General features: G+C 35.6%; 1 protein-coding gene across 1 annotated transcript; it reads left to right on the forward strand.

Annotated features, from left to right (window-relative positions):
* Positions 1-274: 274 nt before the first annotated feature.
* On the forward strand, positions 275-15157 carry LOC121427380 (protein RER1-like). The gene is made up of 7 exons (XM_041623742.1): positions 275-400; positions 8305-8395; positions 8880-8984; positions 9590-9689; positions 10599-10680; positions 13362-13497; positions 14511-15157. The coding sequence occupies exons 2-7, from the start codon at positions 8318-8320 to the stop codon at positions 14601-14603; spliced, it is 594 nt and encodes a 197-aa protein (XP_041479676.1). The 5' UTR covers positions 275-400; positions 8305-8317; the 3' UTR covers positions 14604-15157.
* Positions 15158-16333: the final 1176 nt, after the last annotated feature.

A 16333-nucleotide genomic window follows, 5' to 3' on the forward strand; every position in this document is an offset into this window, starting at 1 on the left:
CATAAAAGATCTCCGAAGACCATTGAAAGATAAAGTCTAATTTCTGAGTATCAATCATTCTTTCCCGCAGAGATATTTGGGGAGCCATTCCACAGAGATGAAAAATGTCAGTGATCTTGGAGACTGCTGTAAGACCTTGTCAAATTTTGGTCTTTTAAAGGTGTCTCGCCGAAGATATATAGGAGCCTAAAATAGACTCAGTTTTCGGGCTTTGAGAGACCCGGGTCGAAAGGAAGAAGACGGGCGAATAGCAGGCTAGTCTAGCTGCAGAAACAATTCGTGGACGAGTTGTATAGATCTACACTGGTACTTTGACGCCACTTCTCCTGATCTGAATTTTTAAACTCAAGACCGAGAATTTGGTTTTCCTCATCAATTGATTCTCGAAGTTGTATTGCTGGTACGTCATAAATATAATATTCATTATGAGAGTAATATAAAACCGTTAAAACTGGACATATTTGTTGATTCCTGTGAGTCCTATCCTTCATTTTAATTGCGAGATTTGTTTAGCTTGCCTTTGCGGCAGCTGCTGCATCAGCGACCGGGGAGCTTCGGCGAGCTAACCCTTACCGTATAGCCGCATGTTATGGGGTTTGGCCCAGTGTATTACATGACCATGGCATTGCTAGGACCACTCTAGGCGACACCGCAATACTTACCCGTGTTAAGAAACTGAGACTCCACTCACGCGCATTTGGGCAGCCCTAGCTTAGAACTAAGCTTTCTTTCCGTAAAAAATCTTTATTCTTATGATTCAATAAATGTTAATGAATATATAATTACTCTTAAATCGGTACTCACCGGTTCTTTTCTTGAATTTTCTGCCAAATTCCCACGCTTCTGGCTTCAATTCTGCGATGGATTCTGTTGCCATAGACAGCTACACATGCAACTCTATTTATAAATGTAGCGCCCCTTACGAGAGTTGTTAATGCCGCGGAAAAATTGTTAGGCATTTTGGCCTGTGGTCAAGGCGTTCTTTTGTTCTATTTTTTTTATAGGTATGAGATCGAAATCACAGCGACTATTCACACTGTTCCATAATGATTCCGAAAGGAGGTGCAGCACCCCCCACCCACATGGGCGCAAATCCCAGGGGGACACTTCCCCCTAACCCAAAATAGTAGGGGCACATTATCAAATGTCCCCCTACTATTTTTGTTCTTTTATATATGATGGAAAGAAATAGGCCTACATCATTTAAATCGAAGTAAAACATGTATTTTGGACGAGACGACCTTCTTTTGGGGGTGATAAACCTTCCTTTTTGTTTTTTTTTGTTAGTTTGTTTTTGTTTTTTTTGCCTGTTTTCCAGCCCCTGGTCCCCTACCTTAGATTTCCACCCTTGCCTCCCACTACTCTTGATATTGTTTGCGAATCTGTTTTGTAAATTAAAGGGGAATTTCACCCTGATAAAAAGATGATGAAAATATGAGAAAAATCATTTCAAAATATCGATGAAGGTGTTATTTGACAAAAAATGGAGTTGATAGAATTTAGAATGCTTGATTTATTGTGACGTCTATAACGAGCAGTTGCTCTATCCTAAATATAAAATGCCCAAATTTCCCATTTTTAATGGTCCGTAACGACCCACTTTTTTCTTTTTGATAACAAGTATGAATTGATATAGGCCTACTAAAATGTACCATAAAAATCATTATCATGTATTTCTTGACATTTCATTTACTTTTTTACCATAATAATAGCTGCTTGCAAAGGCCTACGCCGTCACAAAAAAAACCGGGGGGCGGGGGGGGGCACTTACATTGACGAGTGGATACCATGCGCGACCAAAAAAAAAACGTAAAAAGGATGTCCTTTTCACGATAGGGCACGTTACCTACGTAACGTGATAAGGGTGTCAAAAACACAAAAATAACGAAAAAAGGGTATCTATTAATTTGCTAGGAAAACCGTCGTGTTTAGGGTCTAATTTGCGGGGATGATAAAACAAAATCAAAATGTTTTATAAAGGATGTCCTTTTTGCTCCAACACTTCGTGTTTAGAGTCCGATTTGCGCGAGGTGTAGAAGGTGGGGTCGTACTAAACCAAATAAGGTAAAGCCGACGACCGAAGGACCCGTAACAATAAAACATTCCTGTACTTGTTTAGGGGTTCATTTCAGGGAATATTTGCCAAGAGTATCGTTTTGTTTCCAATACTTGTTAAGGGTAGGGTTTCACACGCCAATACTTGTTAAGGGGTGCATTTTCAGAATATGGAAATTACGTGTTTAGGGTGCTTTTCGAGACCCCATGGTCGCGCATGGTATCCACTCGTGAATGGAAGTGGCCCCCCCCCGGGCAAAAAAAAAAATCTTACCTTTGAAAAAGATTGGTGGGGGATGGATTTTCCTCGAATGCATACCAATTTTTTTTCTGCTATTTTCATAATAAACTTTAAATGAATTCAACTTTGCACTACTTAATTTTTTCAAAGACAAAATAACAAAATTACATCTCGTCATCATCATCACCACTATCATTAGCATCACCATCATCATCACCACAACCGTCACCACAACCATCATCATCACCAAGATAATTTTCATCATCGTCATTGCCATCATCATCTTTTTTTTTCTTTATTTTTTCCCCATCCCTTCTTTTTTTTTTCTTCCAATATTCCTCCTTTTTTTTAGAGCGGCACACCGTCATGCTCCCTCACTGATTATCCGCCTCTATATGCTTGGTGTTGTATAAATTGGCGGATACCTGAATGAAATACTGAAGAGAAAATAAGGAAAGGGAAAAAGTAAGAAGAAAAAGAAGATGAGGAGAAGAAAAAAAGAAAGCCAAACAAATGAAACAAAACAATGTCAAAATTTCGTAATAAAGTCTTCTACATGTACGTCAGTTTAATAATGATGTTTTCATTGAAATGAGAACAAAAAAAGAATTGAAACCGTAGGCGGCGGAAGCGGGGACGTTCCCCCCTAAATTTGTTGTTGACCTTTTTTTTTTTGCTTGTCAATTTATTTTCCTACGTCCCCCCTAAAATGTTTGGGTTGAGAGCCTTTTTTTTTGCTTGTCAAAATTTTTTAGGTTGTCCCCTCCTAAAATTTGGGGCTTCCGCCGCCAATGATTGAAACAGGACTACATTATAATATAGTGTAAAGAAATAGAGGGAAGCTCCGAGACAATAAAAAGGTTGAAAAAGAAAAAAATGTGAAAACACAAAGCTCTCACAACATGAGCATAATAACAAATAATAACAAATAAGCGAGGACAAGTAGCTGAGGGACCCCCCCCACCACTCTCTCTCTCTAGTTATCTATCTATCTATCCGACTCGATTATATAAGAGAAGAATTTACTAATCAAAATATTATGAGCAAAAAGCACGAGCTGATATTTTTTATGAATATTCAAAACTGATAATAATAATATAATAAACACATTATAATGTAGTCCTGTTTCACAGCATAGAGAGACGCAATCGAATTATTCGATTGCGACAAAATTGATGATCTGAGAATTTATTGTTTTTAGGAATTCATTAAAAGCATAAAGTTGATCAGCATTAAAATATGGCAGGCGCAACGCATGAGCTAAAGCTTTATAGGCATACACCGATAAAAAATTTTAAGTATTTTTGGTAATCATGAAAAAAATTGATATTTCATGAAAGAAAGCTCAAATCCCGAGGAGGAATATTCTTATGAATTGACTTTAAAAAAAACTGTGGTAAGCCCCATTTAATATTTGATTATAAGTCGAATAAAACAGTAAAAGCTGACAAACGTTCGCGTGATATTTGGCAACCTCCCCCCCAAAAAAAAATAAATAAATAAATAAAAAATAAAAAAAAGTTTTTAACTATAATAATGATCGAAGGTAATTTTGTCTCGCGTAGAACTGGACAAATGAAAAAAAGATTGTCACTAAAAAATGAAGGTAATTTTGACCCACGTAAAATTTGGCGAGCCCCCCCCCCCCAAAAAAAAGGAAAAAAGGTTTTAACAAGCAAAAAATGCTAAAAAGGAGAAAGAAGAGACAAGAATAATTATGAACGAAATATCCCCATTACAAATAATGCTGTGATCATCATAAGGGAGGGGTCGCATAACTAGTATGAACAACGTATTTAATTCCAAAATATTTACTACAAATCTCAATAGGGGGATCGGGCAGAAATGCTCACCCCCATCCCCCCCCCCCCCCCCGATCCGCCACTGATTCCAATCAATAATGACATTTATCTGCAATACTGATACTTTGGAATCAAGATACTGAAGATTGATACGCTTTACATAAATTATGAACGTCTGACAAAAAGATAATCTACCGATCACCTGACCGATCAGCTGACCAGTTCGCGTATCACTTCGGAGTTGATCACTCGTCGCAGCTGTGTGGAACGCTCACCGAAAATCAACAAAAAGGGCCTGAAATGTAAGTTTAATGATAATATATTTTAATTTGAACTACTTAATTAATACTTTTAATGTCTCCCCAACAAATGAAAGTCATATCACGTAACTCCAATTTGTATTAAGGCGTACATTTACCAAAGTCTTGGGTTGGAAATCAGAACAGTATTGTCTAACCCATATTTTTGGGTAATGTCGCCTATGAGGTCCATACATGTTAATGTTTGGACCTCATTGGTACTAGGAGTGGCTAGGACCTAGGTAGACCAAAAGCTTCAGTCTCTGTATTTTGGTTGTTCCGCTGAACTGCGTTGGCTCCACTCACCATACATAGACTGAAAAGCTGCATGGTCCGTGGCTACAGACAACGTATAGTGAACTAGGCCTAGCGTTTTATAGATCGCGATTTAAAACTGTTTTTTGAGTGAAAATTATAATATAATGACATACATTATCAGGGAAATACAAACAATTTAAGTAATTGCATACCTTGGACCGGAGATATAAAAAAAATCCACTGGATGATTGAGAAATCTGTCATCTAACTTCTAAGCCATTTTCTCCTGACCTGACGGTTTATCTTGCAAGTTGCCATCTTGAATGACGTCATTATCGCTAATGTCTCGATATATCGCGATTATAACTATTATCGTTTGTCTTCGTGAGTGTATCGTATCGTATTATTGCCTTGTAGGTGTGCTGGTGGAATGCAATATCGATATCACATTCGTACATTGTTGACGCCCTCTCCGTTCGTTTGTAAATATTTCATAGTTTGGCTGCCATTTCGACCTGTTTTCCTGGGTCGTACTCAACTAAACATTGGTAAAGTATCATTTTCATGCATTTTCATCTATATCGTTTAAATAATCTGAAAATTGAAGAATCAAATATTTTGCAAGTTTAGTTTTCACATCCTTAGATTGTAACTTCGATGTGAAATATTACACCAAAGTTTGGACTCTGGTCGGACAAAGGTGCTGGTGTTATAACGAATGGGAGCCCACACGGACACTTTACCGTCGGTAAATGGGGATTACAGTAAAATGGCAGAAATTGTTGAATAAATCCCCAGAAACGACGGTTATTCCTGTCTACGACCTAGGTAGCATTGCGATTGCCATTGCATTGGCATTAAATTGGGTGCGGCCTTTTTACAATACATACTCAGAGCTGAGTCGGAGTTTGGCCCCTAACCATCACAATTGCCTGGAAACAGTACTGGTAGACCCTAGTCCAGTAGATCCAGAGGCGCACGGCCAATATGGGAGACTGTCTCCCATGACTGGAGTGGAGAGATTATCTCCAATATTATCAGAGACATAAAATTTGGGTATCAAATTCAGAGACAGTCTCCAGATTGGGAGACCAATTTACTTTGTTTACATTTGTTGCCATAGGATTACCTTGGCAGGAAATAAAATTGTGATAAGCAGATTCCTCATGAAAAATTACCCCTTTTCACCATCTACAAAAATTCACCGTCTACTTTTGATTTGATAAGGATTTTTGTTGTCATCCACACACAAAACAAATGGGCTTCTGACCTCAGTCAAACAAAAATTTGTGTGGATAAAATGCTTTTGTTGGTGTTTCTTTTGTTCTTTTGCAAAGCAAGTCTCCAATTTGGGAGATTGTCTACCATATTGGCTGTGCGCCTCTACTTGGAAACTTGTCATGAACTACATGTATGACCCATGGAGCTCGTCCAAGAGTAATAATAACATATAATAACATATAACATAATAATGTCAGCCTACTGCTTCAAGAGCACCTGAGCTTCGACAGAAGGGATCCGAATGCAGCATGTACGAGGAATTTCAACCCCCTGACTCTTGAAACCCCATTCTCAAGAACTAATTACTATAAGAAATCCTTCCCCCAATATGGCAAGGGATTGGAATACCCTCCCATATAACTTAATTTCTATAACCAGCTCACAAACATTTAATAACAAATTGATAAGTCTCCAGCTTGACTGGGATGGTCTTCTCTAGCCGACCTCTATTTCCTCCAAGTTGAGTGATGTTCCAGCTGGAGCTTTTCAACATAGCTACCGTGAAACCGGAGTCGTCCATGTAATACTCGTGAAACGTTTATATTATTACTGTTACTCGCCAAAATGGGGTAGAATAGGATCGGAATAGCACTTCGTATAAAAGGGGAAATATAAATTATGCACTAACCTCGATTATATGGATGAAGGTCTATCGTGACACAGCTATCCGGACATCGAGGCACAAACTGGACCCTCAAAAAAAGGAAAGGCTAGACGTCTATGTCGTCGGGTTCATTTTGGTATTGATCGGCCATTTTGTTTTTAATTTTGACAGAAGGAAAACAAACGAGAAAACTTTTCATTTTTTTGACAAGTTTGAGGGTCCAGTTTGTGCCTCGATGTTAGGATAGCTGTGTCACGATAGACACCATGCAAACCCCCCCCCCCCCCCCCCCCCCCCCCGTCGGGGCTCATCAATTTTTGTCTTTATTTCATTAAAATATATAAAGATAACTTGTCCAAAATAAAGATTATTATTGTGTTTTGGCCTGAAACGCACCAAAACGGGGAAAAAATTAAACGGGGATAAAAACAGTGACTTTCTTCAGCTGTCGCATAACTCCCTCTTCCTGGTTTATCCGAACTTAATACATAAACATGGCCATTGAGTCCCTGTACAGATCGAGTTGGAACTTCAGTCTTCAGCGGAACAACCAACATATACAGAGACCGAAGCTTTTTGGTCTAGGCGGACATATGCTCTCCAAAATGGGGTAGAATGGAGTCACAATAGCTCTCAAAATAAAAGAAGAAAATATTAATTATGCACTTACCTCGATATTCGGATGAAGGTCTATCATGAGAGTGATGAGACACAGAATCCTGCTATTGAGGCACAAACTGGACCCTCAAAAAAAGGAAAAGTTTTGTCTCGCTTGTTCTCCTTCTGTCAAAATTGAATACAAAATGGCAGATCGATACCGAGAATGAACGCGACAGAGGTCTAAATTTTCCTTTTTTGAGGGTCCAGTTTGTGCCTCACGATAGACTTTCATCCCTATAATCAAGGTAAGTGCATAATTTATTTTTCCCCCTTTTATTTGGAGTCCTATTGCGACCCCATTCTACCCCATTTTGGAGAGCATATGTCCGCCTAGTATTACACGGATGAGTCCTGGAGCTCCCTGGGTTAAATTGGACCAAAACAAATATACAATCATTGAATCATAAAAATCATGTTTATTTCTATAGTACAAATGTTGAATATTAATGTCATAAAAAATATTCGAAAAATTATGGTCAACAGAAATTATTTACTTACTACTAGAAGCTTGTTTTTTGCCAAAAAATCGGACGTGTAGAGTTGTGTGCCGCAATCAGTTTTGGCGATTTAAATTGCGCTCTAGACTAGACCCCCAAATTATTGCTTAATTGTTGATAAAATGATTTATTTTAGCTGCACAAATGCTGGAGTTTGGCTCCACTCGCTAATACACAGACTGAAGTGTTGTTGGCCTCTATGTAAGCTAAAGACAACGTATTAGCAGTAACGTTAGATCTAATATTCGGCGGAAACCCGATTTTCAGATTTTTTTATACATAAAATGTCACATTATAAAAAAGGAATTACATGTAACTTGACAAGAAAATATATAAATTTTAGAAATATCGTACCTTAATTTCTTCATGTTTGAAAAATGCTAAACTTGTGTTAATTAAAAAAGTGTGGGATTTGAGCATGCCAGCGATAATAAAAATTTGTTCCTCATGATTAGGATTTTTTTTTCATTTTCAAATGTTGACTGGCCTGGCATGTTGTTATTCCCATACTTCAATAACCCCTCCCTTTATTTGACCATCACACTCAGTCTCAAACTCTAACATTTTAAGGATTTTTTTATCATTTGTTTTATCTCATATGTTTTAGCAATATTGCAGCCATGAATGATACCAGTAAAGCAAGTGATACAATCTCTCAACCAAGCTTTTTTAGCAGAATTGGGACTGGTATATCACAGGTAATTTTGTTTTTAATCTCTACTGTGCCAATTGTTTTTAAATTGTCTTGTCCATTTGAAGCAAGGTTTTATTCACCTGCAAAAGAATTTGTGTATTTTTTAATGCACTACAACAAAATACAGGTCAAGTTAATTAAAAGTCCACAAGTCAAAGGGTGAATTTTTGCAAGGAAAATTGTGCTTACACCAAACAAAGTTGACTAACTTTTAGGATATGTGTTTCCACAAGTTATGTTTGAATTCATTAGTAAATGTTTGTGCGAGTATTTCATATTTCTTTGTTAATTTATATATTGCTTTGACTTATTTATTACATTTGTCATATTTTTAGGGCTTTGATGTTACTTGACAATATCAGAAAATAAACTGAAAATGTGAATGATTGAAATAATAAAGAACCTTGTTTAGGGTGTAATGTAATGTGGCATCCATTCATTTCTACATTGATTTGCCCTTTTTCTCACTCTCTATCTCTCCCTAACAGAGGTATCAAAGTCTTTTGGATCGATCTGTACCCTATGCCATTCCTAGGTGGATTGGATTTGTCAGCTTTTATATCATTTATTTAGTCAGGATATTCTTCATTCAGGTAAGCACATTTTTACCATTTTTGTTTTAAATATTTTTTTGAGTAATTTGGAATGTATTTGTAATTTTCTTATACGAGGTCCATTCTGAAGACAATTCATGATAATAACAGGTAACGTTGCTGATAACTTGAAAATGATAAGTTTCTTTTCCCTATAAATTTGACATAATAATTTTCAAGTGTCACCAAGCAGCAAGGCAAAGGCCATTGAAAATAGCATCAAGTTTCATCATACAAAAAAGTTACTTTTGAATGGAAACACGCACTAGATTACCACAGAACCCAAGGCCTCGAAAGACAGGGAACTTCTTCTGACTGTGTCAAGTCTACTAATATAACTAGATGGCATCAAGGCCATAATGTGGGCATCAGAGACCATGGCTTTGGGTTGCTTTGAATTTGATATCTGAATCAGTCTATAGGATCAAGGTCAAAGGTCATTAGCCATGATACCTAGCAGAGGCTATCATCATTGGCTAAAGAGAATTTCAGTTTTATTTTAACAGATACAAAGGGGATGGGGTTAAAGAAAGACAATGGAATCAGCAAATTGGATGGAGTGTGCAGAATTGAAAAAAATATTTATTTTTCCTTGTATTTTTCAGGGCTGGTACATTATAACATATGCTCTGGCGATATACCACCTGAATCTATTCATTGCCTTCCTATCACCCAAGATAGATCCAGCAGTTACAGATGATCCAGGTATGTTTACAATGCTTATTGGAGCAATACAATCAATAGATCAGATGGTTGATCTGTACTCATATAGCATGGTGTCTTCATTATCCATTTAGCCTTTAAATTATGCTTTTCCGTAGATGAACTGTAAAGCAAGAATGCGTAGATCTACATGTATGATGAGTGGCTGGTAATGTCATGTCCCCACTTTCTCTTTTCATATACTAGTATTATTAAATGAAATCATTAAAATGGAACAGAAGTCCTTGCCTTACATCCCTATGACATCACCAATTCGGCCAATTTGAAGTGTCCATATAATTATTATACTTCAAATTGGCAGAATTGTCCATGTAATTATCATAATAATAATAATTACATGGATTACAGTATGATAATAGTTGCATTATAATACATGTAATAGTAATTGCCAATTTTTACAACTTAGATTCATATCATTCTTATTTGTCTGATATTGTTCAAACTTGTAATTTTGTATATTTCCGTTTCCTTTAAAACAATTTAAACAATAATTTTAGAAGTGCATGATTCTCAGACTTATGAATAAATTTCTACTCACACAAAATATTTATTGTGAAATGTTATCTGATTTTCAGTATTTTTTCGCCATTAATTCAGTTTGATTCAATAAATGTGTGTCTAATGATCATCAAGCCTGATCTAATTGTTTGTCTTATTCCAAGTAAACATGATCAGAAAATTATATACACACCCTTCATAGAATACAAAAAAAAGATAAAATTGAAATATTAACAGCTGTCATTCCAAATTATAATTTTGTATAAACTATTAATTACAAAAATTTTTAATCAGAAAGCTTGGTACAGAAATTATGTTGTTTTTTATGACAGGTACATGTATGTTCAAGCATGAATTAGCAATGAAATAAAGAAACTCCTTATTATTTTTCAGATGATGATGGGCCTGCATTACCCACCAAATCAGGACAAGAATTCAGACCTTTCATTAGAAGATTACCAGAGTTTAAATTTTGGTAAGTATCTCTGGTGTTTTCCAGTAGCCATGGATTTGTCTGTCTACCCATCCTGTATTAATTCTTGCAATACTATAGTAAAGTTTGACAGATCATTTTTAAACTCGGTCCATGTATGTAGGAGTACTCATGATCTGATTAGTTTGGGGGTGTCATGAGTTCAAAGATGACAGAGGTCATTGTCGTGGCAACTTAACCATTTTAAAGGACCAATTTTTAAATTGGCTCATGCATTTTATGCGTATGTAAGGATGATCTGATTAGATTTTAGGGATCACATACTCTATGGTCCGGGTCTTCACATTCATGAAAATTTGTTGTCATAAATATAACCACATAACAGTTGAGGGATATACTTGCCTCATGTATAGAGTGACAATGGTTTGAGATTTTAGGGATCACAAGGGTCATAAATTTTAAATAGTGTAGACTGATGTGGTCTGTTAGTTCTGACTCTTGCCTTTGTTACAAAGGGCATTGCGTTTGAATTCTAGCCATGGCATAATTTCATTTAGCAAGAAATTGATCCACATTGTCCTGCACTTAACCCAGGTGGGGTAAATGGGTACCTACATGTAGCAGGATTAAGCTCCCAGAAGCTGGGAGCCAAAGCTAGGGTAATACATGGTCCTGCTTCGAATGGGCGATTAGTAGATAATCAGCACCTCATATAATTAAACATGAATGTCAGTTATGGTAGCGATTTCATAATTAGAACACAAGAATTTGTATGAAATCCAATGAAATGACTGCTGAAGTAGGTATAAATGAAAATGCCAAATGTTTCTGAATAAAACTGTAATTGACAAGAAATGCACAAAAGAAGCATGATGTAGAGACATTTTCCTAGCAACAATAATATTTACACTGTGCCACATTTACTTATTTGTGTTGGTGATCATCAGTGTGATTGTTTTTGTCTCACATGCATAGCAGAGTGAGACTATAGGCGCCGCTTTTCCGACGGCGGCGGTGTCAACATCAAATCTTAACCGAAATGACAGTATAACTTAGAAAGTTAAAAGACCTAGTTCATGAAGCTTACACATATAGGTTAATCACGTTTGACTGAACATCCTGCCTGTGTTTCAAGTCACATGACCAAGGTCAAAGGTCATTTAGGGTCAATGAACTTAGACAATGTTGGGAAAGTCAATATCGAAATCTTAAAGCCTGTGTATAGCTTTGGTAAAGGGTCAATAATGTGATTGATAATCGAATATCATCTAATATGACAGTCTTACTGAAGCGTAGAGACCATTAGAATTCCAACTGCACTTCTCTGAGAAAATTTCAAATATTCAAATCTTGGATATATAGCGCCCTCTCTCGGCGATGCTTGTTTTAAATTTAAAAAATGGGCATTCAAGCACTTATCTTATAAATTTAGTGATTAGATATCCAAAAGTTACAGACAAAGAACATATCTTGAAAGTTTCAGCCCATTCCATGATTTGGAATAGGATTTCATTGAAAGACAAAAACACACAGATATTTTAATTTGATCGGGTGACCCGATCAAGTTAAATTTCCATGTAAAATCGCAAAATTTATCCTGTAAAACACATTTTCATTTCATTTCCTCCACATCATAACTGTTATAGGGCATATCCATTCATATTAGCTAGCAATGAATTGGAATAGTGATAGGTGCATTTTGGTGGATTTACCAAAACTATACACAAGCTTTAAACTAAGGTTAAGTTTTTGAAATGTCATCATAACTTAGAAAGTTGAAACTTAGCCATAAGGGTAATCAAATATTACTGAACATCCTGCCTGAGATTCAAGTCACATGACCAAGGTCAAATGTCATATGAACTTTGGCCATTTGTTGAATTACCATCATAATTTTGATTGTTTATCTGATTAATAAAACTTGGACATAAGAGTAATCAAGTATCACTAAACATCCTATTCAAGTTTCAGGTCACACGACCAAGGTCAAAGGTTAAGGTCAATGGATTTTGGCCATGTTGGAGGGAATTATTAAATTGCTATCATAACTTTCAAAGTTTGTGGATATAGTTTATGAATTTTGGACATAGGGGTAATCAAGCATCACTGACAAGTCTTAGGTCACATGATCAAGGTCAAATGTCATTTAGGATCAATGAACGTCGTACATGTATTACATGAATGGTGCTTTTTGTGAATAATTATTTTATAGTTGATTTCAAAGTAAGCACTGCTGCTTAATTGAATCGCTTGTTAAGCTTAGATTTAATGATTTCACAAAGTTCAGTTAATATAACTACCAGATTGAGATCTGTGATGATATGACAACCATGGTTTCCAGATTTTTTCATTATAATCAGTGTCTACTGCAACTAATTTTTGTTTCATTTATTATTCAAGTTTAGGAGTTATGTTGGTGGATTGTTTGGAATATTTTGGGGCAGTTGAGAAATAAATAAGTTCCTTCTGTCTATATATAATTTTATATTGCATCCATTGTTTTCTAGAATGATTGAATCCGATGGCCAGGGAATAATAAATCTGTATTGAAGCACAATTTAGATACATTTGATGTACTCTCAGGCATCATAAAAGTTGTATTATGTATTTTTTTCCTCTTGCCTTTTGTAACATTTTGAATGCCATATTATATTCAATATTTATCTCATATATAAGAAAATAAACAAAAACAAAATTATGACTCTGTTCATCTTTGATTTCAGGCATTCTGCAACGAAAGCTATATTGATAGCTATGACTTTAACATTCTTTGAACTCTTCAATGTTCCTGTTTTCTGGCCTATCTTAGTTATGTATTTCTTCCTGCTTTTCTTCTTAACAATGAGGAGACAAATTGAGGTAAGCATACTGTAGTACTGTGACAAAATAAATACATGTATTTGCTTTTAAAGACATACATTGATTTCTTCTCCCAAGCAATTGATGCTGATACGTGCCAGCCATCCCCAACCACCAATAAGTTGCCAGGGAAGGTTCTCTGTAATTGCCAAAATAGTTTATTGGTCTTCAAAAAGCAAAAATTTGAAAATGAGCTTATCGGAAGACTCCTTTTATTTCTTCTTCTTTATGCTGTAAGACTTCCTAATTGTAAAGTTAATTAAAAGACAAGAAAATACAAGTTTGTTTGACACAAGTTTTGTGGACTGCTTGGAAGTTTAATTCAAATTGTATGGTGTGCACATCTCATGCTTGAGTGAACATAATCTTCAAACGTTTGAAGAATAACCCTTTATTCTTACTTAGTCAGTTTACACAATCAACCATAGAAATGACTTACTTTACTTTGTCAAAATAGGACAGAATAACCCTTTATTCTTACTCGGTTAGTTTACACAATCATCCATAGACAGGTTTGTACCATAAATGGACACGTTAGAATTAGGTGATATTCAAATAGTAAATTTCTGAGAGGGAGATGGGTTTATTTTTTTTCAGTTGAATCATTTCTTGAGCATTTTTAAAATTATGTTCAGAAAATTCAGAAGTGAAAGAATTGGCACCGTCTTCTAGAATAAAAGTGACTCGTGTGATTTGAAACACGTGATTTTTTTTTTTGGGGGGAGCAAAGTTGGTTCTGGAATGGCTAAGATATAAAACATTGAGAATTATTCATGAATTTTCATTCTATGAGATTTTCATGTGAATATAAATATGATTTATTTGACCACACCCACAGAAATAATCAGATAATTGCATGGACTGTGATGATTGATATATAATCATTATGAATTATTTTGATAAAAAAAACAATGAAAATGTCAAATGTCTTTTCATAAAATTTAGATAATATGAGACCACTTGTATGCTAATTATGCTTGAACTATAACTGCTTTGTTAATTTCATTTGACAGCATATGATCAAGTACAGGTATCTACCTTGGACACGTGGTAAGACAAAGTACAAGGGAAAGGAAGATACAGGCGATGTGATTGGCTCACAATGACATAATGCCCCTAGCAGCGCAACCAATCAGGACACAGATAAACCAACATAGATCTTCTTGAGGTTGTTACAGGTCCCCAAATCACCCATTGTATGTCTGCTTGATATCTGCCTTGAGTGTTTGTCTCAGTAGACATTATCTTACTCATACGGCAATTTCTTTCAAGATCAGTTGTAAATTACAATGGAAATTGTCATTTTGGAGTTGTCCTAAAACCTGTTCAAGTTGTTTCTATCTTTAGTTGGGGTTGTGCAGCACATAGATACATGTATATGTTTTTATCTTTTCCAAAGATTTACAGATTTGTTTTTTGTATCAATTAAAGCATGAGACGGATGCTGAGTCCAGTTGGTCTCATTTTTATGGTGATTCACAGTGTGATTGGAATCACTCTTAAATGTTTTATGCGGTATGTAAGGTATCACTGCATTGGCCAATTAAAGCTATTGAAGAGGACGCACGCTATTGCTTATTAGTAAGATTGTGCATTGTACGCATTGGCATTTAAGCATGATTCTAACTCACCCTCCAGGTATCATTTTATCCTGTTCTGATCTCTGTAGAAAAATTGATACTATCTGAAACTATAGCTTTCCGTCTTATTTCAGCTTTCTCGCAATATTGGAATGCAGTCATGAACTTGAATCAAATGGAAATCAGGAATAATGATCTGTATCCAATCTTGTTTATTTTTAGTGCGAATGGTTCTGTTTCACGGTTATAGATGTATTATTATACTGTGCAGCAAACAGCATGCCTTCCATAATTAAAACTTATATGAATTTAGAAAACAGAAAAATAAAAAGAAAGAACACTGGTTAATCCTGTTGAAATCAGTTAACTTTATCTAAGGCCAATTATGTGTGATCTTAGCTATTCAAAGCACCACTTATGAATCTATTTAATGAATAATGAATTAATTAAACAAACAATAAAGTGCAAATAGCAATATTTAAGATAAAGTTAGATAGTTTTGTCCTTACACTACATCACTTAGCATTAGACCTAACCTATGTGCCCAATTTGAAATCCTTGATATATATATTTTCTCCAAATTGTAATTTTCTTACTGCTCCATTTTGTCAAACTTTCACAATTCTTCCTCTCCCCTTTTGTTTTAAAATCTTACAGAACAATCTGCCATTTAGTTTGCCTTAAGAATTTAAAAAGAAGTTAAAAACCGACTTTGGTATGTTGTTTTTTAACACCAAACTGGTAATTTCAATCATTTAAAGGTTTTTTGTCTTGTCTGCATGCATAGCATAGGCACCGCTTTTCCGGCAGCGGCGATGGCATAAACATTTAAATCTTACCAAGTTTTTGAAATTCCACCATACTTAGAAAGTATAGTAACCTAGTTCATGAAAATCAGACTTGGGTTAATCAAGTATTACTGAACATCTTGCCTGAGTTTCAAGTCACATGACCAAGGGCAAAGGTCATAAGGTTCTATGAACTTAGTATTTTATTATCACGTAAGTGGTGTTTTTTGTGAATGATAATTCATCTTAGTTGTTTTCAAAGTCAACACTGCTGCTATTTCGCGTAATGCAGAAGAAACTGCCAGAGGCGTTCCAATAGTTTTTAGGTTGACATTTGGTTTCTCTCTTTACAAACTTGCTGATAAATGGCTGATACTGCTTTAAATAAGTTCATTCCAAGTAAGTGGTTTCTGAAAGTCGACTTTATAAGTTTACATATTTATCCTTTGTTATGGGTTTCAGTTTTAT

This window comes from Lytechinus variegatus, chromosome 14 (assembly GCF_018143015.1).
Source record: "Lytechinus variegatus isolate NC3 chromosome 14, Lvar_3.0, whole genome shotgun sequence".
In the NCBI taxonomy this organism is placed as follows: domain Eukaryota; kingdom Metazoa; phylum Echinodermata; class Echinoidea; order Temnopleuroida; family Toxopneustidae; genus Lytechinus; species Lytechinus variegatus.